We start from the raw sequence: 24,642 nt of genomic DNA, 5'->3' as shown, positions 1-24,642 counted from the left end.
TACATTCTAGAACACACACAGACACATGTTGTTCTAGAAGAGAACACAACCCATACATTCTAGAACACACACAGACACATGTTGTTCTAGAAGAGAACACAACCCATACATTCTAGAACAGACACATGTTGTTCTGGAAGAGAACACAACCCATACATTCTAGAACACACACATGTTCTAGAAGAGCATTCTGTACATTCCAAAACACAAATATTTCTCTCAGACAAAGAAGTTTGAGGCAATAATAAACTGTTTTGAGCATTTATTTTTTATTTTACCCAAGAGAGTAAAAACATGACTGACTGGCAAGAAACTGCGTTTGCAAATTCAAAAACAGTTACAAATGATTTGCAGGTTGTGACTGAAATGTACACACATTGGCTTTTTAGTTTTTCTTTTGTGTAGTGAAATAAATGCAAACTAGTTGAACAAAAAGAACAATATAACTAAAATATAACTAATGGTATATTATTTTAAACAGAAAGCATACCTTCATTGATTCCGTTTCACAAAACTTCACAAAATCACTGCACCTACAGATCAACAAATATATAAATATGATATTTACAGAATAAACAATGATCTAATAATGTGGATTTGAAAGTCTCCTCCTTCATTCTACATACTAAGCACCAATACTTTGTAAATGCGTCATCTAGATGAGTGTTTGGGGCTGGATGGCTCCTCCTGGCTTTATATTGACACCTCACTAACCAACATACATACATCAACATAGATACATCTACTTGTCACATTCTACAGATTGGCTTTCGTGTTTGTAATGTCTTTTTTATGGCCCCAGTGAAGACCAGAAGTTTCTTAAGAGTCAACTGATGGGGATCAGAATAAAGAACACAAAATAAAATATAGCTTTAGTGTTTTGACTCTGGTCTCGGCTGTCAGTCCGTTTGACATTCCTGATTTCCATGTAAACACAGTGGCTTGATTCAGTGGCAGGTCCTTCAGGGTAATGGTGTCTGGTTGACTGACTGCCTGCTCACATAAACACTGGCAGGGAGAGCCCCTCGTCTTCTTCTGCTGTGGCTCTGACCAGGGCAGGGGGAAGGGTGTGTGTGTGTGTGTGTGCGTGCGTGTGCGTGCGTGTGTGCGTGCGTGCGTGCGTGTGTGTGTGTGTGTTTACGGTGTCGTTGAACCATCTGTTTGGGTGACACCAAGTCTCCAGTTCAGAAGAAGTGCTTTCTCAAGAAGACCCCCCACCCCTGTTACTAAACAAGGGGGAAGTTAACCAAACTCACTCAAAAAGGGGGAAATTACAACAAAACTGGAGTCACACTGTAAATGAAACAGAGTCTTGATCTTTTACAGTGCGTCTAATGTGCTTGAGATGTCCTTCCCAGGGACTGCATGCAGTCAGTTAACTGTTCAGCCCGTTTAGCAGGCCTTAAATAGAGTCTGTTTGGTAGAGAGTCAGTTCTCTGTGGGTTGTGTGACATCACCTCTGTGTGTCCAAGACAATTTTCCCCTCAGGGACAGTAAAGTGTATCCTATCTTATCCTGTCCTCTCCCAGCAGGCCAATCACACGTTATTCTCCACCGCCGCCACGGCCAAGTACTCCGTCTCGGACACATGTGATGCGTCAATGAGCTTGGCCAGGCCCGTCTTGGTGGAATACTTGAAGATGAAGGCCTTCATGAGGTCGTAACGGTAGTTCCTGTTGATGAAGTTATAGATGACGGGGTTGATGCAGCAGTGGATGAGGCTGAAGCACTGGGTCAGGTGGAGGGACACATACAGGAACTTCTCCAGCCTGCAGCTGAAGGGCAGGACGTTGAGGAGAGATAAAGTGTCGACCAATAGGACTCCGTGGTAGGGCAGCCAGCAGACCAGGAACACCACAATGTAGGTCAGGATGATATTCCGGCTGATAATAATAATCATTGATTAATCATTGATCATTGATTGGATTTATAAAGCGTATGTGCGTGTGTATGTGAGTTTGTGCGTGTGTCTGTGTGTGTTTATGTGTGTGTGTGTGTGTGTGTGTGTGTGTATGTGTGTGTGTGTGTGTGTGTGTGTGTGTGTGTGTGTGTGTGTGTGTGTGTGTGTGTGTGCGTGTCTATGTGTGTGCATGTGTGCGTGTGTGCGTGTGTGTGTGTGTCTTTATGTGTGCGTGTGTGTGTGCATGTGTGCGTATGTGTGCATGTGTGTATGTGTGCATGTGTGTGTTTGTGTGTAAGGGAGGCACTCACCTGATGCGTCGCTCCTGGTTTGAGTTGGCGCTGGAGCCGGGCGGGTTGGCGTTGCCGATGGCGCCTGCTAATAACAGGTAGAAGACGGCGATGACCGGGAACGGGATGGCGAAGCCCAGGACGATGAAGCTAAGCTGGATGCCCACCATCCACTCTCGGGGGTTGTCAGTGGGGTAGACGGGCCGGCACACGGTGGCGTCAGAGTGTGTGGACTTGACTGCCTGGAGAAAGTAAGTGTCTGGGACGGAGGCGGCCAGCGCCAGCAGCCAAACCAAGATACAGATCACCCTCCGCACCACCTTCTTCCTGCGGCTGTTCCCTCCGTCTCCGAATAGCGCCACGGACAGGTAGCGGTCCACGCTCATACAGGTGAGGAAGAAGATACTCCCAAAGAGGTTGACGCTGAACACCAGGTGGGTGATCTTACAGACGGCCTCGCCGAAGGGCCAGTGGCCGCGCTGTAGCAGCGAGCTGACCCAGACTGGGAGAGTAGCCACCACACAGAGGTCAGCCACAGCCAGGTTGAGGATGTACAGGTGGGTCTCAAAGCGGTTCCTCTCTGAGCGGAGGTTGACCCACACCACCAGGGTGTTGGCGGCCAGGCCCACCAGGAAGATGAAGATGTAGAGGACAGAGAGGGTGTAGAGCACCGCCGCGTGGCTGAACCCAGCCGGGCACAGCAGAGCCTCTACGTGGTGGGATGACATGTTGTCCCCTGTGAAGTTAAGCTCCGCCCACATCTCCATCAGCTCCGTCAGCTCGTTCACACTCAGACTCATGGTGGCGTTCGCCGCGGTAGGGGGAAGGCCGTGTTGTGAAAAAGCCAGAATCCACAATCTATAAAGCAAGAAGTTCGCTGGTTAGAGTTTGCACAAAACAAATGGATCAACTGAGGGGTTGTATGAGCGGAAATATGTCCATTTACAAAACAAGACATTTGCTGGGTGACCACACAAACATATGGACCAAATATGTCAAACAATCATTTGTTTAGAGGGACAACAGGCGTTATCTAAAACATCTCAAGAGGCCAGGGGTGTCAGTGACCCCCAAAATCTGAGGGGGTACAAAGTATGTGAGGATGTCTGGAGGGGCTAGGTGGTCCTGTTGGAGAATCTTGCATTTTTCAAACACCTGAAACAGCATTTTCCATGCTTGATTCTATGTTAAAAAAATCGGTTTATTTTTCTGCATATCTAAGCATACCATATTATTTTAAAGAAACTAAATATGCTTCTCTGCATCTCTGCTAAAATCTGGGTAAAAGATTGAAAGGTATGTGACTTATTCAGTACATTTAGTTATTGGTTGCTTTTCTAAAGTCTTCCAACCTTGCCGGCAGGCATTCCAGCTAAGATAGTTTTAGACAAGCTAGCTACTCGAACTTGATTGATAACCTGAAATGGCTTCTTGGTAGCTAGTTATCGGGTTGGGTGATTGGGAACCTATCTGGACTAGTTAAAGACAACTTCATACAATTGCAAGGTGGCTAGTAGTATTACAGAGAATTTTTTGTATTTTTTATTACAGGATAAATCTGAGGGTCATGTCCCCTGTGCTCCCCATGGGCATGGCGCCTCTGTCCGAGGCGGCATGGTGGGATGTCAGGGGGTTAGACCGATCCCATGCTGTGTCCAGGAATGTTCTCAATGTTTTCCCTCTAGTTCATTAGACAAGAGACATTCCTCAGGACTCCCGAGTTCCTCCTAGTCCATCAATAACAAGCAGAGTTCCTCCTAGTACATCAATAAAAAGTAGAATTCCTCCTAGTACATAAATAACAAGCAGGATTGGGGCCATCGCTGCCAAAGGAGGAGTTATCAGGGTCTAAGACAGACAGATTCTCACATCTGAGACTAATCTGACTACTGCAAACTGGGAGCTGAGGGACTATTTCAACAATGCCTGTAATACCACTGAATTATGAACTGAAGTAAGCCAGTAAATGATTTATTACTAAATCAAAATAAAGGGCTTTTCAGATTATACCGTTTTCAAATGTAAATGTGGAGACTTTAAAATTCGCTCAAAATTTAGCATGGTCCATTTTAAGCTAAATCAAATAAATGTCACTAAATACTGTAGGTACATGTGGAGCATGGACATTTATGATTCCATTGTATTTGTGCACATCCATTTTTATGACTGTGAAATAGGGACCTCCCAACCTCACAATGACCTCTCAACGACATTCACTTAGCCTTGAGCACAAAGAGAGTGAAGAGTGTACTGATGCTTTCAATGTGACCCAGGAATGAGAGCATCACGGACACGGAAACGTAGCCTGCGATTGAGATATGGACAGGATGGAATGTGAATGTGTGTGTGTGTGTGTGTGTGTGTGTGTGTGTGTGTGTGTGTGTGTGTGTGTGTGTGTGTGTGTGTGTGTGTGTGTGTGTGTGTGTGTGTGTGTGTGTGTGTGTGTGTGTGTGTGTGTGTGTGTGTGTGTGTGTGTGTGTGTGTGTGTGTGTGTGTGTGTGTGTGTGTGTGCATGCGCATGTCTGTCTATGGAAGGTGAACGGTCCCGTTCTTCACTAGAGACAGTGACCCAGCATCATATCATGGCCCTTTCCTTTGAACTGACAGTTCCAGGGTGAGGGGTCAGAGGGCCGCGTTGTTGAGAGAGAGATGTGAAGCGAGCCAGGGAGCTACACATCAGATGAGACCATAGAACACAGGATGCCACTGGTGCTGCTGGGTAGCCCTTCACACACTGATAAAACCTCTCACTACTTGGCTTTTACTGCATGTCTTCATGGAATACAGCACTTCATAAGACATGTTCAGAATGTTCAGAGTTTATACTTTATAAGACATGTTCAGAGTTTATACTTTATAAGACATGTTCAGAGTTTATACTTTATAAGACATGTTCAGAGTTTATACCTTATAAGACATGTTCAGAGTTTATACTTTATAAGACATGTTCAGAGTTTATACTTTATAAGACATGTTCAGAGTTTATACTTTATAAGACATGTTCAGAGTTTATACTTTATGTCTGTAAAACAAATATAACTAATATAAATGCAATTGAAACGGATGAACTGGATTTAACCATCAAACAACTTAAACATTTCTTTATTTGCTTACAACATTAGCCAGATGTTTGTTCATCTAACAAAATTACCATATAGCCTTAAAAGCATTGTGGGTAACATGAGTAGATAGACAGCTGTCTTTAAGACAACCTTAAATGACTGACAGATGAAAACTAAAAGCCTAACCCATTTGGGAGAGGTGGGTTACATAAAAACAGAAGCTGTAGAAAGCTTGGTGTTTTTACTGCCGTCAATCCCACCACCATCCATTTGGGAATGAGGATAACATTAAATGCTGCATCTCCACGTGCCATAAAACGCAGTGGCCCTTTTGGGGACCCCAGTCCTTGTAAATCTGTTGTGTTTTCACTGGTCAAACAGAGTGGCTCTTCACCTGGTTCCCTTGTCCTCCCTCTAGCCCCCAATGGCCCCAGGGCAGCTAGCACCGTCTGGGGCACAAAGAGCTGCCCGTGAGGACACAGCGTCTCTCACCACCACACCCCAATATTACATCCTACCACAGACACACACAAACACACTCACTCACTCACTCACACACACACACACACACACACACAAACATACAGTATACACATATTATACACACCTCCACTCTATTTCTCGCTCCCAGTCTCTGTCTTTCTGTCTTTCTCACTGTTTTTCTGCCTTTCTCCATCTGTGTCTTTTCTGCTTCTTCCTCTCTGCATACTACACTCCCTCCCCCTCCCCCTCTCCCTCTCCATCTCCCTTCCCCCCCCCCCTCTCCCACCCCTCTCCCTTCCCCTTTCCATCTTCCCCCCCCCTCTCCATCCTCCCTCTCAATCCCCCTTCTAATTCTGGTCTCAGCAGAAAACCTGCAACTTTAAACTGTTTCCCTCCTCCTCTAAAGAACTACCCCCCCCATTTCTCTCTCCCCACTCTTTTCCACAGTGAAAATTCTGCAACCATCTGTACTAAATTAATGCATTGAAAGGTGGCCTATTAACGGTGTCCATCCAGCATATAGCCTGCTGAATATGTGAATGACCAAAATGGGTCAGTCTTCAGTAGAATTGTTGTGATAGTGCATAAGTCTTCGGAAGATACGAATGTTGTCCTACTATAAACTACTTTTGTTAATGTTAAACTACAGGTATTTTCCATTAATTATTTGATGCGGGATTTATTCACATTAACAGACCCACAGTTCCTAACACGCTATACCTCTACCTGTCAGCTATAATGCATTATGTTAAGATTTAAAAAAGAACGTTATTGTGCACAATTTAGGTGCGTCTATCCATTGCCGTATCATTTGCTTACATACAGGGCAATCTAGATCTGATTGAATGTAGACCAGTCTGCGGGGATATAACCCCCTGTTAATCCGTTAGAACCCACTGTTAATCCACACCCCCAACTGTGAGACCCTGGGCGCTTTTACAAATGTATGACAACTTCAGAGCACAACAAATCTCAGCGCCATGGAATGGCTGGGTAATGTCAAAGCATTCGTTTTCTAAACTTCAAGAGAAACGTACAAATAACAAACATAACATACCAGTTAGAAAAACTATAATAGCCTCTGAAAACGAGATTATTATTTTTTTCTGTCAGTGAAAAAGTAGGATAAAATGCGCTATGGGTAGTGTTATTTAAAGGTTACTTACGAAATGCCTTGCTGTGTCCTTTGTAACTCTTTCAATACAGAAATCACTCGGAATGTCCCCGTGAATGCGTTTGAGAGTCCCTAGACTGGTGTTAATATTGAGGTTATAGTAGACCTATTGAAGTCTGTAGGTTATACGCAAATTGACTGAAGAGCTCTCGGGTTCCTGCTCTGTCGAGACTACCTCGCTTTGTCCCGGTGCACTTGTTAAATACTGCAGAGAGCAACGCCTACTAGGGCTACTAGGCAGCTTGGTAAAACTAATTCATTGAGGTTTCAGCAAAAAAAACAATGGAATCGACGGACTTGTGATACATCATTCCGCCCCCATCAACATAATAGAGATATAAACAGTAGTTAGTTATTTGTGTCCGAGTACTGAAAAGTCTGACGTCCAATTTGAATGTCAGTGGACAACGGAGTGCGTATGCTGCTTTGCATTTCATCACCTTCCCGATACTGGTGGTGCGTTGGTGCTGAATTCTTTAGGGGACATTTCTTATAATAGATTTACGAGCTTTTCTGTAGGGCCATATATTATCATGATATTATTATAATTTAGTAGCCTATGCTAAATTCATTAGAATATTAGTAGATAGTTGACTAAATTTAATGTAAAATATTTATAAGAAACTGTTAGCCAGTAGGCTATGTTTTACCCTGAATTATAGCCTATGCCTACTTTTAAACATCATTTTGAATGCATTAATAGGCCTATATAATGTCTTCACATCTTTAAAGGGATACTTCTGGAATTTGGCAATGAAGCCCTTTGTCTACTTCACCAGAGTCAGATGAACTTGTGCATACCATTTTTATCTCTGCCTGCAGTTTGAAGGAGGTTACTAACTGGCGTTAGCACGGTTGCAGCCAACCATCCAGTCACATGCTAGCAGTCATTGCACTAGCACTAGTTAGCATTGGCTCACTAAACTACCTCTATCATTCTGGATGCAGAGACATACAACTGGTATCCACGGCGACAGGTAGCCTAGCGGTTAAGAGCATTGGGACACTAACTGAAAGGTCGCTGGTTCGAATTCCTGGGCTGACTAGGTGAAAGATCTGTTGCTGTACCCCTAAGCAAGGCACTTCGCCCTAATTGCGCCTGTAAAATTATGACTAAAATGTAGAAAGTAAATGCAAGCCACAAGTTCACCTGATGTAGATACAAATAAAGGGCTTCATTACCAAATTCCCTAATAAGGCTGTCTATCAAACCAAATCCCGACCTGAGTGCTCATATAAAAGATTGGTGTGAAAAATTGATTAGCCTGCGCTTCTAGGCAAGCTGTGGATGAAGGAATTCATGCAAACAGACCAAAATATACACATTATCTAGACAGAAGAGACACTGTCCTTTATTTGACCTGCACGTGGTTAAAGTTGAACACTTGGTAGGTGAATGTATTTGGTGTTTAACTATTTTTTAACCTTTCTTGGAACAAACTCAAAGGCTTGGCGTTCTTTAGGAGTTCACCTGTTCACCTGCATACCTTACTGGGATGGGTTTAAACACATAGGCCCAATGCCACCTTGGCTCTTGTTATCTTGATTTTGGCAAGACATCTTACCATATGCCATGCCATATAAAAAAGAACAATGTGAAATCTCATTCATTGAAATATTTGCCAATGTATTGTCTAATTTTAGAAAGGAAGGATGGATGTTTGTTTGCCAGGGAATTTGATACAGTAGATAGATTGTGTCTGACTGACAAAGCCAGGGTGCTGCACCTGGTTGAACAATGCATGTCCACCCTCACTGCATCTGACAGAACCATCAGGGCCAGTCTCTGATGTCCTGCAAGCCAACACCAGATTCGGGTACTTTCTGAGGTTGTTCCCACCTAGCCTGGGCCCGTCAGAGGGGAATCCAGTGAGATTCGGTATAAAGCACTCCTCTCCCCTCCACCTTATGAGTTTACAGTTGGCTACATAACTGCCCATGTTGTGTCCTTAAACCTCTATTTTAATTATATAAAACATGTCAGTGGAATATGAAATTGCACTGTGGATCATTGTTAAGATGAGTTTATATATAAAATAAGTTATCTGAAATACCGTTCCACTTCAAACATTATAGGCCTATCTGCTACTTTTGATGTAGCCATTAGTGAACCGTGGAAAGTTCATTTCAACAGGCTGTAGCACCTGTGTGTAAGTCTCTCACCATTCAGTTATTTAATATACCATGGCAGGCACGCATGCCGGATCATATAGCACTCATAATCAGCCTTTGTGTTGGGGGACCACCGGGATAAAAGATGGCCTTAGGATCTATTGATGCGCTCACTGCAAGTTGAATTTTACAGTATGCTGACGTTGCACATTAGAAAGCCATACATCTCTATTCAGCCAGCTCATTTGCCTAAGAGTGCATAGAGTGACGTGTGTCTGTCTTTACATGTGATGGTAATGTTGACTAAATATTGTCAACAACTTTAGAAAAACAACTTGGGAAAATGTAGACTGAAAAAAGAGAAAGGAATGCTCTGTAGAAATTCGTTTGCTGCCGGTAAAGTCAGAGTAACATCTCTTCTGCTATAGTTCTAAACGACAGGAGCGGTCGTTTGGTCAAACCTCATTGCGCAGGCGTGGCGTTTCGTTCCCATCAGTCGATGGGAAGCGCGTAATTTTTTTGGCGAAGTCTTTAAAATGAAAAATTGGTATAGTATGGCATCTTCAGTGTGATTTTATTGATAAAAAAATCTAAAATGATTCGTGTTTAAAATTATAATCTTTTTCTGTGTTATTTGAGTGTATGACGATATTTTCCCACATCAAATGCGATGTTATTGGCTCCTGTTTTGTGTGATAGAGATTTTTAACCTGGTCTCCAAAGCACCTGTCTGAGCCATGTTTTGACTGCCGAACGGTTTCTGAGAGTCTGGACATCCCAAGGATGGAACCGATCTAAAACAGCGGTGTTTCCCCTAGAATAACGTAAATATAGCTATTATCATTAAATACCCCATTTTTAAATTAGGAAATTAAAGTGAGATGTTTTCAATTTCATCAGATGGACAATTTTTTTTATTAGGCAAGTCAGTTAAGAACAAATTCTTATTTACAATGACAGCCTACTGAGGAACAGTGGGTTAACTGCCTTGTTCAGGGGTAGAACGACAGATTTTTACCTTGTCAGCTCATGGATTCGATCTTGCAACCTTTCGGTTTCTAATACAACGGTCTAACCACTAGGCTACCTGCTGCCCAACGGAATGAATGTGCATTAATAGCCTTATAGTGCATCAAGAAAAACGGAACTCACAATTCTTTTGGAAACATAGCTCGTGGAATTACACTCAGGAATGTCACACGGGTATTCTATTTTGTTTTATCTTCATGATGCATCTCATATTGTGCAAATTCTGTAACCAATGTTGTGGCTAGACTATATAGGCCTATAGGACACTTGGAAAAATACAAATTCCATCCACAGACTAATATTGCCAGGAGAGGCACTGCACAACCCTAAACAGAGTAAACCACTTACTCAGTTGTGGTCCTACTTCCTTTATAATTTCCTAACTATTAAAAAGGCTATGGGAGAGCAGCAGTTTGTGAAAGAGAGAGGAAGTCTACATTGTGTTTTGCTGTTCCCATAACAACAGACAGGCATGCTTGTATCAACCTGGCTAAGCATTTCAAAAGCAGTTAGTCTGAGCTGTATTTCCCATCCCTAGATGTTGTTACTGAAATGTTACCACACAGCTTTATTCACAGAAATATGTCTAGTCACTGAGGACGTGAAACAAATGAAACAAAATAAAGCCTAATCCTTTATTTCCTGGTCCCCTGACCGGTATAAGCCTTTGTGATTTGTTGACCTTGTAGTTTTGGGGGTTTTATTGGGGGTCCTTTGAATTATTTTGACTTAACAGCTTAGTTGCCTGGGCACAGGTTGGGTATCTGGTTGAATTCCCCAACACCCTCTCATTTTTATTGTAATGTCCCCCTCAGAAATGTCCTTTCAGCCTAGTCCTCACTACACCTCCCCATTCCCACCCACTCACCCCTAGGCAGCTTTGATTCAACCAGTCCCCTAACAAGAGTGGGCCATGGAAATGCTGCCTTTAGGGTAATGACATAGGCCTCATAGGAATATGAAAGGAGCATGGTTTCACCATTGCAAGCCTCAGCTCTTTTAGATTTACAGAGGCAGCAACTATGTTAAAAGTTAAAAAGAAAATAATTACATGTATACAGATGTAGGAGCGTAATTTGATCACTCTTTTGTTGCTGGGAATTTTCCTGCACCGCAGGAAATGCAGATGAGCTTTGTGATTCACATAAATGAACTGAAAACCCACATTAACACACGGTTATATTAACAGTGTTGCACTTTTCATGTAGCCTACTTTTGGCCAGCTAAAAGCAAGATTATGGACTAAATGTTAAAATCTGTTAAAATCCTGTTGCTGCAGGATAATTTTTCTGTAACAATATAGGTCAAATTAAGACCCTACATCTGTAGGCCTATAATGGTTATTTATTGATGGCTGTTAGGGAGTGACATTAGGGATATCTAGCGGACGTTTTTGTTTTCTTATATGGCATTGATAGTTCTATGTGTCAACAAACTTACATTTTTAGAACAGCTAGGCTGAGGTAGGAAGGTATTTTTATACCTACAGTAAATATAAACTATGACCAAGAAGACAAGTGCACCCCTCTCATTCCCAGGTGTTTTAGCCAGGTGGTGTTAGGCTTGTTTGAAGGTTTTGACTGACAGACCACCTGCCAGTTACTGCATAACAAAGAGAGGGTTATTGGCGATCTAGTGCAAAGTGCAAGAAATAGGTGTTAGAATCCTTCAATCCTTTTAATGGTACTTATCAGACATTACCTGGAGAGATACAGTGAGGGAAAAAAGTATTTGATCCCCTGCTGATTTTGTACGTTTGCCCACTGACAAAGAAATGATCAGTCTATAATTTTAATGGTAGGTTTATTTGAACAGTGAGAGACAGAATAACAACAACAAAATCCAGAAAAACGCATGTCAAAAATGTCTGGCTCCCAGGTGTCTTTTATACAGGTAACGAGCTGAGATTAGGAGCACACTCTTAAAGGGAGTGCTCCTAATCTCAGCTTGTTACCTGTATAAAAGACACCTGTCCACAGAAGCAATCAATCAATCAGATTCCAAACTCTCCACCATGGCCAAGACCAAAGAGCTCTCCAAGGATGTCAGGGACAAGATTGTAGACCTACACAAGGCTGGAATGGGCTACAAGACCATCGCCAAGCAGCTTGGTGAGAAGGTGACAACAGTTGGTGCGATTATTTGCAAATGGAAGAAACACAAAAGAACTGTCAATCTCCCTCAGCCTGGGGCTCCATGCAAGATCTCACCTTGTGGAGTTGCAATGATCATGAGAACGGTGAGGAATCAGCCCAGAACTACACGGGAGGATCTTGTCAATGATCTCAAGGCAGCTGGGACCATAGTCACCAAGAAAACAATTGGTAACACACTACGCCGGGAAGGACTGAAATCCTGCAGCGCCCGCAAGTTCCCCTGCTCAAGAAAGCACATATACATGCCCGTCTGAAGTTTGCCAATGAACATCTGAATGATTTAGAGGACAACTGGGTGAAAGTGTTGTGGTCAGATGAGACCAAAATGGAGCTCTTTGGCATCAACTCAACTCACAGTGTTTGGAGGAGGAGGAATGCTGCCTAATGACCCCAAGATACCATCCCCACCGTCAAACATGGAGGTGGAAACATTATGCTTTGGGGGTGTTTTTCTGCTAAGGGGACAGGACAACTTCACCACATCATTTGACGGGGCCATGTACTGTCAAATCTTGGGTGAGAACCTCCTTCCCTCAGCCAGGGCATTGAAAATGGGTCGTGGATGGGTATGCCAGCATGACAATGACCCAAAACACACGGCCAAGGCAACAAAGGAGTGGCTCAAGAAGAAGCACATTAAGGTCCTGGAGTGGCCTAGCCAGTCTCCAGACCTTAATCCCATAGAAAATCTGTGGAGGGAGCTGAAGGTTCGAGTTGCTAAACGTCAGCCTCGAAACCTTAATGACTTGGAGAAGATCTGCAAAGAGGAGTGGGACAAAATCCCTCCTGAGATGTGTGCAAACTTGGTGGCCAACTACAAGAAACGTCTGACCTCTGTGATTGCCAACAAGGGTTTTGCCACCAAGTACTAAGTCATGTTTTGCAGAGGGGTCAAATACTTATTTCCCTCATTAAAATGCAAATCAATTTATAACATTTTAGACATGCGTTTTTCTGGATTTTTTTGTTGTTATTCTGTCTCTCACTGTTCAAATAAACCTACCACTAAAATTATAGACTGATCATTTCTTTCTAACTTGGCAAACGTACAAAATCAGCAGGGGATCAAATACTTTTTTCCCTCACTGTATCCTGAAGCAGGTGACGGTTCTACCTTGGCCTTGGTCCGTCCAGAAAAGTAAGAGAGAAAAGTGATAGAGAAAGAGACAGAAATAGGAAGAAAGAGAACCCTCCCCTTGAAATATGTCCAGTGAAATTGATCTAGATGGCTTAGTTAGTCTGGTCCATCATGTTTCGATCCACATATGATACGCCCTTCCCCTTCACTCTCCCTTCTCCTCCTCCTTCACTCTGCCTTCTCCTTCTCCTCCCCCTTCTGTTTCCCCTTCACCTTCTCTCTCCTCCTGTTCTTTCTCCTTTACCTCCTCCTCCTCCTCCTTAATCTCCTCCTCTTTCCCCTTCACTCTCCCTTCTCCTCCTCCTTCACTCTCCCTTCTGCTTCTCTTTCCCCTTCTCCTCCTTCTCCTTGTCCTTCTCCTCAGCTCCTACACCAGGATGTGGGTCCAGGCCCATGGAGCCTTGGAGGACCTCCTGGTGAATGAGCACCCTCCCACTGCCCCTCGGCCGCTGAAGGACCGGCTGCAGGTCTTCCAGGTCCTGGCCACCTTCTACCTGAAGTACCTGCAGATCTTCCGCAGCCTGGAGGCTGTCTACGACCAGATAGTTCACCCCCAGAAGAGGCGCATGGTCAGGCACGTGTTGGACGGCGTGATGGGTAGAATCCTGGAGCTCAAGAACGAGATGGTGGAGCTGGAGTTCTCAGAGTTCCACTACTTTGATGATGTGCTGCAGGACCTCAAGCTGACACCTGTGAGTCAGTGGTACTGTACCGGGGACTGAGTGATAGGACGTGAAGGGGGAATGAGGAAAAGGAGTTTCTGTATCCTGATAGTCATTTTCAAAGTATTTGGAACTCCCCCCTTTACCTCCGAGATTCTACCTTTTGAATCACACACAACGACAGAGAAATATTTCTGCAATATTATATTTTGCAGGAGGACCTGGAGGTGCCCATTCCTCAGTATTTTGTGAGAGAGAGGATGCGTGTGCTGCAGGACAGAGAGAAGATGCTGGCTCATGTCATGGCTAAAGGGGGACACATCGAACAGGTTGAGCAAGTTAGAGAAACACACTATCAGACTCCCTTATGTAAGCAATTACTACAATTGTTACCATGCAATTCATTAAAAAAATACGGTTACCTCAGCCTAGATAGATAGTGTGGATGTAAAATAAAATATAAAACTAAAACATTACTCTAATCTCACACAGCAGATGCTTCTTCCCCAAGTTGTATGCCTGGGGAGGAGGTTAACATTACTCTAATCTCACATAGCAGAAGCTTCTTCTCCAAGTTGTATGTCTGGGGAGGAGGTTAACATTACTCTAGTCTCACACAGCAGATGCTTCTTCCCCAAGTTGTATGTCTGGGGAGGAGGTTAACATTACTCTAGTCTCACACAGCAGATGCTTCTTCTCCAAGTTGTATGCCTGGGGAGGAGGTTAACATTACTCTAGTCTCAAACAGCAGATGCTTCTTCCCTAAGTTGTATGTCTGGGGAGGAGGTTAACATTACTCTAGTCTCACACAGCAGATGCTTCTTCCCCAAGTTGTATGTCTGGGGAGGAGGTTAACATTACTCTAGTCTCACACAGCAGATGCTTCTTCCCTAAGTTGTATGTCTGGGGAGGAGGTTAACATTACTCTAGTCTCACACAGCAGATGCTTCTTCCCCAAGTTGTATGTCTGGGGAAGAGGTTAACATTACTCTAGTCTCACTCAGCAGATGCTTCTTCCCCAAGTTGTATGTCTGGGGAGGAGGTTAACATTACTCTAGTCTCACACAGCAGCTGCTTCTTCTCCAAGTTGTATGCCTGGGGAGGAGGTTAACATTACTCTAGTCTCACACAGCAGATGCTTCTTCCCCAAGTTGTATGCCTGGGGAGGAGGTTAACATTACTCTAGTCTCACACAGCAGATGCTTCTTCCCCAAGTTGTATGCCTGGGGAGGAGGTTAACATTACTCTAATCTCACACAGCAGATGCTTCTTCCCCAAGTTGTATGTCTGGGGAGGAGGTTAACATTACTCTAGTCTCACACAGCAGATGCTTCTTCCCCAAGTTGTATGTCTGGGGAGGAGGTTAACATTACTCTAGTCTCACACAGCAGATGCCTCTTCCCTAAGTTGTATGTCTGGGGAGGAGGTTAACATTACTCTAGTCTCACACAGCAGATGCTTCTTCCCCAAGTTGTATGTCTGGGGAGGAGGTTAACATTACTCTAGTCTCACACAGCAGATGCTTCTTCCCCAAGTTGTATGTCTGGGGAGGAGGTTAACATTACTCTAGTCTCACACAGCAGATGCTTCTTCCCCAAGTTGTATGTCTGGGGAGGAGGTTAACATTACTCTAGTCTCACACAGCAGATGCTTCTTCCCCAAGTTGTATGTCTGGGGAGGAGGTTAACATTACTCTAGTCTCACACAGCAGATGCTTCTTCCCCAAGTTGTATGCCTGGGGAGGAGGTTAACATTACTCTAGTCTCACACAGCAGATGCTTCTTCCCTAAGTTGTATGTCTGGGGAGGAGGTTAACATTACTCTAGTCTCACACAGCAGATGCTTCTTCCCCAAGTTGTATGTCTGGGGAGGAGGTTAACATTACTCTAATCTCACACAGCAGATGCTTCTTCTCCAAGTTGTATGTCTGGGGAGGAGGTTAACATTACTCTAGTCTCACACAGCAGATGCTTCTTCCCCAAGTTGTATGTCTGGGGAGGAGGTTAACATTACTCTAGTCTCACATAGCAGATGCTTCTTCCCCAAGTTGTATGTCTGGGGAGGAGGTTAACATTACTCTAGTCTCACACAGCAGATGCTTCTTCCCTAAGTTGTATGTCTGGGGAGGAGGTTAACATTACTCTAATCTCACACAGCAGAAGCTTCTTCTCCAAGTTGTATGTCTGGGGAGGAGGTTAACATTACTCTAGTCTCACACAGCAGATGCTTCTTCCCCAAGTTGTATGCCTGGGGAGGAGGTTAACATTACTCTAGTCTCAAACAGCAGATGCTTCTTCCCCAAGTTGTATGTCTGGGGAGGAGTTTAACATTACTCTAATCTCACACAGCAGATGCTTCTTCCCCAAGTTGTATGTCTGGGGAGGAGGTTAACATTACTCTAGTCTCACACAGCAGCTGCTTCTTCTCCAAGTTGTATGCCTGGGGAAGAGGTTAACATTACTCTAGTCTCACACAGCAGATGCTTCTTCCCCAAGTTGTATGCCTGGGGAGGAGGTTAACATTACTCTAGTCTCACACAGCAGATGCTTCTTCCCCAAGTTGTATGCCTGGGGAGGAGGTTAACATTACTCTAATCTCACACAGCAGATGCTTCTTCCCCAAGTTGTATGTCTGGGGAGGAGGTTAACATTACTCTAGTCTCACACAGCAGATGCTTCTTCCCCAAGTTGTATGCCTGGGGAGGAGGTTAACATTACTCTTGTCTCACACAGCAGAAGGTTCTTCTCCAAGTTGTATGCCTGGGGAGGAGGTTAACATCACTCTAGTCTCACATAGCAGATGCTTCTTCCCCAAGTTGTGTGCCTGGGGAGGAGGTTAACATTACTCTTGTCTCACACAGCAGAAACTTCTTCTCCAAGTTGTATGTCTGGGGAGGAGTTTAACATTACTCTAGTCTCACATAGCAGATGCTTCTTCCCCAAGTTGTATGCCTGGGGAGGAGGTTAACATTACTCTAGTCTCACACAGCAGATGCTTCTTCCCCAAGTTGTATGCCTGGGGAGGAGGTTAACATTACTCTAGTCTCACACAGCAGATGCTTCTTCCCCAAGTTGTATGTCTGGGGAGGAGGTTAACATTACTCTAGTCTCACACAGCAGATGCTTCTTCCCCAAGTTGTATGTCTGGGGAGGAGGTTAACATTACTCTAGTCTCACACAGCAGATGCTTCTTCCCTAAGTTGTATGTCTGGGGAGGAAGTTAACATTACTCTAGTCTCACACAGCAGATGCTTCTTCCCCAAGTTGTATGTCTGGGGAGGAGGTTAACATTACTCTAGTCTCACACAGCAGATGCTTCTTCCCCAAGTTGTATGTCTGGGGAGGAGGTTAACATTACTCTAGTCTCACACAGCAGATGCTTCTTCCCCAAGTTGTATGTCTGGGGAGGAGGTTAACATTACTCTAGTCTCACACAGCAGATGCTTCTTCCCTAAGTTGTATGTCTGGGGAGGAGGTTAACATTACTCTAGTCTCACACAGCAGATGCTTCTTCCCCAAGTTGTATGTCTGGGGAGGAGGTTAACATTACTCTAGTCTCACACAGCAGATGCTTCTTCCCCAAGTTGTATGTCTGGGGAGGAGGTTAACATTACTCTCGTCTCACACAGCAGATGCTTCTTCTCCAAGTTGTATACCTGGGGAGGAGGTTAACATTACTCTAATCTCACACAGCAGCTGCTTCTTCTCCAAGTTGTATGCCTGGGGAGGAGGTTAACATTACTCTTGTCTCACACAGCAGATGCTTATTCCCCAAGTTGTGTGCCTGGGGAGGAGGTTAACATTACTCTTGTCTCACACAGCAGAAGGTTCTTCTCCAAGTTGTATGCCTGGGGAGGAGGTTAACATCACTCTAGTCTCACATAGCAGATGCTTCTTCCCCAAGTTGTGTGCCTGGGGAGGAGGTTAACATTACTCTTGTCTCACACAGCAGAAGCTTCTTCTCCAAGTTGTATGTCTGGGGAGGAGTTTAACATTACTCTAGTCTCACATAGCAGATGCTTCTTCCCCAAGTTGTATGCCTGGGGAGGAGGTTAACATTACTCTAGTCTCACACAGCAGATGCTTCTTCCCCAAGTTGTATGTCTGGGGAGGAGGTTAACATTACTCTAGTCTCACACAGCAGATGCTTCTTCCCCAAGTTGTATGTCTGGGGAGGAGGTTAACATTACTCTAGTCTCACACAGCAGATGCCTCTTCCCTAAGTTGTATGTCTGGGGAGGAGGTTAACATTACTCTAGTCTCAAACAGCAGATGCTTCTTCCCCAAGTTGTATGTCTGGGGAGGAGTTTAACATTACTCTAGTCTCACATAGCAGATGCTTCTTCCCCAAGTTGTATGTCTGGGGAGGAGGTTAACATTACTCTAGTCTCAAACAGCAGATGCTTCTTCCCCAAGTTGTATGTCTGGGGAGGAGTTTAACATTACTCTAGTCTCACACAGCAGATGCTTCTTCCCTAAGTTGTATGTCTGGGGAGGAGGTTAACATTACTCTAGTCTCAAACAGCAGATGCTTCTTCCCCAAGTTGTATGTCTGGGGAGGAGGTTAACATTACTCTAGTCTCAAACAGCAGATGCTTCTTCCCCAAGTTGTATGTCTGGGGAGGAGGTTAACATTACTCTAGTCTCACACAGCAGCTGCTTCTTCCCCAAGTTGTATGTCTGGGGAGGAGGTTAACATTACTCTAGTCTCACACACCAGATGCTTCTTCCCTAAGTTGTATGCCTGGGGAGGAGGTTAACATTACTCTAGTCTCAAACAGCAGATGCTTCTTCCCCAAGTTGTATGTCTGGGGAGGAGGTTAACATTACTCTAATCTCACACAGCAGATGCTTCTTCCCCAAGTTGTATGTCTGGGGAGGAGGTTAACATTACTCTAGTCTCACACAGCAGATGCTTATTCCCCAAGTTGTGTGCCTGGGGAGGAGGTTAACATTACTCTCGTCTCACACAGCAGAAGCTTCTTCTCCAAGTTGTATGCCTGGGGAGGAGGTTAACATTACTCTAGTCTCAAACAGCAGATGCTTCTTCCCCAAGTTGTATGTCTGGGGAGGAGTTTAACATTACTCTAGTCTCACATAGCAGATGCTTCTTCCCCAAGTTGTATGTCTGGGGAGGAGGTTAACATTACTCTAGTCTCAAACAGCAGATGCTTCTTCCCCAAGTTGTATGTCTGGGGAGGAGGTTAACATTACTCTAGTCTCACTCAGCAGATGCTTCTTCCCCAAGTTGTATGCCTGGGGAGGAGGTTAACATTACTCTAGTCTCAAACAGCAGATGCTTCTTCCCCAAGTTGTATGTCTGGGGAGGAGTTTAACATTACTCTAGTCTCACATAGCAGATGCTTCTTCCCCAAGTTGTATGTCTGGGGAGGAGGTTAACATTACTCTAGTCTCAAACAGCAGATGCTTCTTCCCCAAGTTGTATGTCTGGGGAGGAGGTTAACATTACTCTAGTCTCACTCAGCAGATGCTTCTTCCCCAAGTTGTATGCCTGGGGAGGAGGTTAACATTGCTCTCATAGTGTTGAGGTCCTGTCCCTCTTATCTCTATACTGCTGTCTGTGTTCAGGAGGTGTCGGTTCAGACCATGTGTCTGGAGGAAGCTGTTCGGGTCCTTCAGGTTTGTGAACGGGCACGGCAGGCTCGGCTCAGGCATCGCTTCATGAAGGAGATACGGCAGGCTGAGGAATAGGGGAGCCAGGCCAAGATCCAAACACCCATCAGCACCCTGGACCACGACCAGGCTGCCATATGCATTCAGAAAGTAAGGAGTGTATACTTATTGTTTCGTTTCTCATATTTTGTTCACAAACTTTACTTTCAATACCAGGCCTACATTTCCAATTGCTGTTGAACAGTACTGACTGATGTTTTAGTATGAATTAACCACTAAAGAAACAGCCAACAGTCAGGGAAGCTGATTAACTGGGTTAAAGTACAGGGAAGCTGATTTCCTGGGTTAAAGTACAGGGAAGCTGATTAACTGGGTTAAAGTACAGGGAAGCTGATTTCCTGGGTTAAAGTACAGGGAAGCTGATTTCCTGGGTTAAAGTACAGGGAAGCTGATTAACTGGGTTAAAGTACAGGGAAGCTGATTAACTGGGTTAAAGTACAGGGAAGCTGATTTCCTGGGTTAAAGTACAGGGAAGCTGAATTCCTTGGTTAAAGTACAGGGAAGCTGATTAACTGGGTTAAAGTAACTGTCCAGTGTTTCCAGATTTCTATGACATATGACTTAGAATTAATTACAACATGAGTGAAATAGTTTTCCTTTTTTACTTATATAGTATGTTAAAAAGTAGCTTTTCTGTGTTGGAATGGTGTGGGCGTTAAAAATATTAATGCAAGTAGACCACTGACTGGCCAGCTCATCCTCAGGATGATGACATCATCCTCTATGAGGAAGTATTAAGCATTTTTGAAACGGTCTGTTTGAGATACAAGTTTGAGTTGGTTTTTAAAAGTATTTTTTCCCCAATTTATGCTTTGTCCACAAATACAAGTATTGGATGAGTTAACAACATTATTTGGGTATGAGTTCACTGGACATTTACTTTAATATGGTCACAAAGGTTTGTAGTTCATCCCACTCTCTCTAATCAGAGGGTTGTAGTTCATCACACTCTCTCTAGTCAGAGGGTTGTAGTTCATCACACTCTCTCTAATCAGAGGGTTGTAGTTCATCACACTCTCTCTAGTCAGAGGGTTGTAGTTCATCACACTCTCTCTAATCAGAGGGTTGTAGTTCATCCCACTCTCTCTAATCAGAGGGTTGTAGTTCATCCCACTCTCTCTAGTCAGAGGGTTGTAGTTCATCACACTCTCTCTAGTCAGAGGGTTGTAGTTCATCCCACTCTCTCTAATCAGAGGGTTGTAGTTCATCCCACTCTCTCTAATCAGAGGGTTGTAGTTCATCAAACTCTCTCTAATCAGAGGGTTGTAGTTCATCACACTCTCTCTAGTCAGAGGGTTGTAGTTCATCCCACTCTCTCTAATCAGAGGGTTGTAGTTCATCCCACTCTCTCTAATCAGAGGGTTGTAGTTCATCCCACACTCTCTCTAATCAGAGGGTTGTAGTTCATCACACTCTCTCTAATCAGAGGGTTGTAGTTCATCCCACTCTCTATAGTAAGAGGGTTGTAGTTCATCACACTCTCTCTAGTCAGAGGGTTGTAGTTCATCACACTCTCTCTAGTCAGAGGGTTGTAGTTCATCCCACTCTCTCTAGTAAGAGGGTTGTAGTTCATCACACTCTCTCTAATCAGAGGGTTGTAGTTCATCACACTCTCTCTAATCAGAGGGTTGTAGTTCATCCCACTCTCTCTAATCAGAGGGTTGTAGTTCATCACACTCTCTCTAGTCAGAGGGTTGTAGTTCATCCCACACTCTCTCTAATCAGAGGGTTGTAGTTCATCCCACTCTCTCTAGTCAGAGGGTTGTAGTTCATCACACTCTCTCTAGTCAGAGGGTTGTAGTTCATCCCACACTCTCTCTAATCAGAGGGTTGTAGTTCATCCCACTCTCTCTAGTCAGAGGGTTGTAGTTCATCACACTCTCTCTAGTCAGAGGGTTGTAGTTCATCCCACTCTCTCTAGTCAGAGGGTTGTAGTTCATCCCACTCTCTCTAGTCAGAGGGTTGTAGTTCATCCCACTCTCTCTAGTCAGAGGGTTGTAGTTCATCCCACTCTCTCTAATCAGAGGGTTGTAGTTCATCACACTCTCTCTAGTCAGAGGGTTGTAGTTCATCCCACTCTCTCTAGTCAGAGGGTTGTAGTTCATCCCACTCTCTCTAGTCAGAGGGTTGTAGTTCATCCCACTCTCTATAGTCAGAGGGTTGTAGTTCATCCCACTCTCTCTAGTCAGAGGGTTGTAGTTCATCACACTCTCTCTAGTCAGAGGGTTGTAGTTCATCCCACTCTCTCTAATCAGAGGGTTGTAGTTCATCACACTCTCTATAGTCAGAGGGTTGTAGTTCATCCCACTCTCTCTAGTCAGAGGGTTGTAGTTCATCACACTCTCTCTAATCAGAGGGTTGTAGTTCATCACACTCTCTCTAATCAGAGGGTTGTAGTTCATGCCACTCTCTATAGTCAGAGGGTTGTAGTTCATCCCACTCTCTCTCGTCAGAGGGTTGTAGTTCATCCCACTCTCTCTCGTCAGAGGGTTGTAGTTCATCACACTCTCTAGTCAGAGGGTTGTAGTTCATCACACTCTCTCTAGTCAGAGGGTTGTAGTTCATCCCACTCTCTCTAGTCAGAGGGTTGTAGTTCATCACACTCTCTAGTCAGAGGGTTGTAGTTCATCACACTCTTTCTAATCAGAGGGTTGTAGTTCATCACACTCTCTCTAATCAGAGGGTTGTAGTTCATCCCACTCTCTCTAATCAGAGGGTTGTAGTTCATCACACTCTCTCTAGTCAGAGGGTTGTAGTTCATCACACTCTCTCTAGTCAGAGGGTTGTAGTTCATCACACTCTCTCTAATCAGAGGGTTGTAGTTCATCACACTCTCTCTAATCAGAGGGTTGTAGTTCATCCCACTCTCTCTAATCAGAGGGTTGTAGTTCATCCCACACTCTCTCTAATCAGAGGGTTGTAGTTCATCACACTCTCTCCAGTCAGAGGGTTGTAGTTCATCACACTCTCTCTAGTCAGAGGGTTGTAGTTCATCCCACTCTCTCTAATCAGAGGCTTGTAGTTCATCACACTCTCTCTAGTCAGAGGGTTGTAGTTCATCCCACTCTCTCTAATCAGAGGGTTGTAGTTCATCCCACACTCTCTCTAATCAGAGGGTTGTAGTTCATCCCACACTCTCTAGTCAGAGGGTTGTAGTTCATCACACTCTCTCTAATCAGAGGGTTGTAGTTCATCCCACACTCTCTCTAATCAGAGGGTTGTAGTTCATCGCACTCTCTCTAATCAGAGGGTTGTAGTTCATCACACTCTCTCTAGTCAGAGGGTTGTAGTTCATCACACTCTCTCTAATCAGAGGGTTGTAGTTCATCCCACTCTCTCTAGTAAGGGGGTTGTAGTTCATCACACTCTCTCTAGTCAGAGGGTTGTAGTTCATCCCACTCTCTCTAGTCAGAGGGTTGTAGTTCATCCCACTCTCTCTAGTCAGTGGGTTGTAGTTCATCACACTCTCTCTAATCAGAGGGTTGTAGTTCATCACACTCTCTCTAGTCAGAGGGTTGTAGTTCATCACACTCTCTCTAGTCAGAGGGTTGTAGTTCATCACACTCTCTCTAGTCAGAGGGTTGTAGTTCATCACACTCTCTATAGTCAGAGGGTTGTAGTTCATCCCACACTCTCTAATCAGAGGGTTGTAGTTCATCACACTCTCTCTAGTCAGAGGGTTGTAGTTCATCCCACTCTCTCTAGTCAGAGGGTTGTAGTTCATCCCACTCTCTCTAATCAGAGGGTTGTAGTTCATCAAACTCTCTCTAGTCAGAGGGTTGTAGTTCATCACACTCTCTCTAGTCAGAGGGTTGTAGTTCATCACACTCTCTAGTCAGAGGGTTGTAGTTCATCCCACTCTCTCTAGTAAGGGGGTTGTAGTTCATCACACTCTCTCTAATCAGAGGGTTGTAGTTCATCCCACTCTCTCTAATCAGAGGGTTGTAGTTCATCCCACACTCTCTCTAATCAGAGGGTTGTAGTTCATCACACTCTCTCTAGTCAGAGGGTTGTAGTTCATCACACTCTCTCTAGTCAGAGGGTTGTAGTTCATCACACTCTCTCTAGTCAGAGGGTTGTAGTTCATCACACTCTCTCTAGTCAGAGGGTTGTAGTTCATCCCACTCTCTCTAATCAGAGGGTTGTAGTTCATCACACTCTCTCTAGTCAGAGGGTTGTAGTTCATCCCACTCTCTCTAATCAGAGGGTTGTAGTTCATCACACTCTCTCTAGTCAGAGGGTTGTAGTTCATCACACTCTCTCTAGTCAGAGGGTTGTAGTTCATCACACTCTCTCTAATCAGAGGGTTGTAGTTCATCCCACTCTCTCTAGTCAGAGGGTTGTAGTTCATCCCACTCTCTCTAGTCAGTGGGTTGTAGTTCATCACACTCTCTCTAATCAGAGGGTTGTAGTTCATCCCACTCTCTATAGTCAGAGGGTTGTAGTTCATCCCACTCTCTCTAATCAGAGGGTTGTAGTTCATCCCACTCTCTATAGTCAGAGGGTTGTAGTTCATCCCACTCTCTATAGTCAGAGGGTTGTAGTTCATCCCACTCTCTCTCGTCAGAGGGTTGTAGTTCATCACACTCTCTAGTCAGAGGGTTGTAGTTCATCCCACTCTCTCTAGTAAGGGGGTTGTAGTTCATCACACTCTCTCTAGTCAGAGGGTTGTAGTTCATCACACTCTCTCTAGTCAGAGGGTTGTAGTTCATCCCACTCTCTCTAGTCAGAGGGTTGTAGTTCATCACACTCTCTAGTCAGAGGGTTGTAGTTCATCACACTTTTTCTAATCAGAGGGTTGTAGTTCATCACACTCTCTCTAATCAGAGGGTTGTAGTTCATCCCACTCTCTCTAATCAGAGGGTTGTAGTTCATCCCACACTCTCTCTAATCAGAGGGTTGTAGTTCATCACACTCTCTCTAGTCAGAGGGTTGTAGTTCAT

General features: G+C 44.3%; 1 protein-coding gene and 1 pseudogene across 1 annotated transcript; one reads left to right on the top strand and one right to left on the bottom strand.

Annotated features, from left to right (window-relative positions):
• Window positions 1-245: 245 nt before the first annotated feature.
• Window positions 246-7,324, bottom strand: ackr3b (atypical chemokine receptor 3b). Its single transcript, XM_014150870.2, has 3 exons — window positions 6,902-7,324; window positions 2,212-3,048; window positions 246-1,883 (listed from the first exon to the last, which is right to left on the bottom strand). The coding sequence occupies exons 2-3, from the start codon at window positions 2,988-2,990 to the stop codon at window positions 1,538-1,540; spliced, it is 1,125 nt and encodes a 374-aa protein (XP_014006345.1). The 5' UTR covers window positions 2,991-3,048; window positions 6,902-7,324; the 3' UTR covers window positions 246-1,537.
• Window positions 3,758-24,642, top strand: part of LOC106574789 (dynein regulatory complex protein 11-like) — a 102,909-nt pseudogene continuing 82,024 nt past the window's right edge.

Source organism: Salmo salar, chromosome ssa16, assembly GCF_905237065.1.
Source record: "Salmo salar chromosome ssa16, Ssal_v3.1, whole genome shotgun sequence".
Lineage (NCBI taxonomy): Eukaryota > Metazoa > Chordata > Actinopteri > Salmoniformes > Salmonidae > Salmo > Salmo salar.
The sequence above is the reverse complement of the archived record's forward strand: the minus strand, read 5'-3'. Positions and strand labels throughout refer to the sequence as shown.

Excerpts from the sequence above, each read along its gene's own strand:
- ackr3b (XM_014150870.2), bottom strand. The coding sequence starts at position 2,990 with ATGAGTCTGAGTGTGAACGAGCTGACGGAGCTGATGGAGATGTGGGCG. Across the intron at positions 1,884-2,211 it reads AACCAGGAGCGACGCATCAG|CCGGAATATCATCCTGACCT; the intron begins GTGAGTGCCTCC and ends TATTATTATCAG.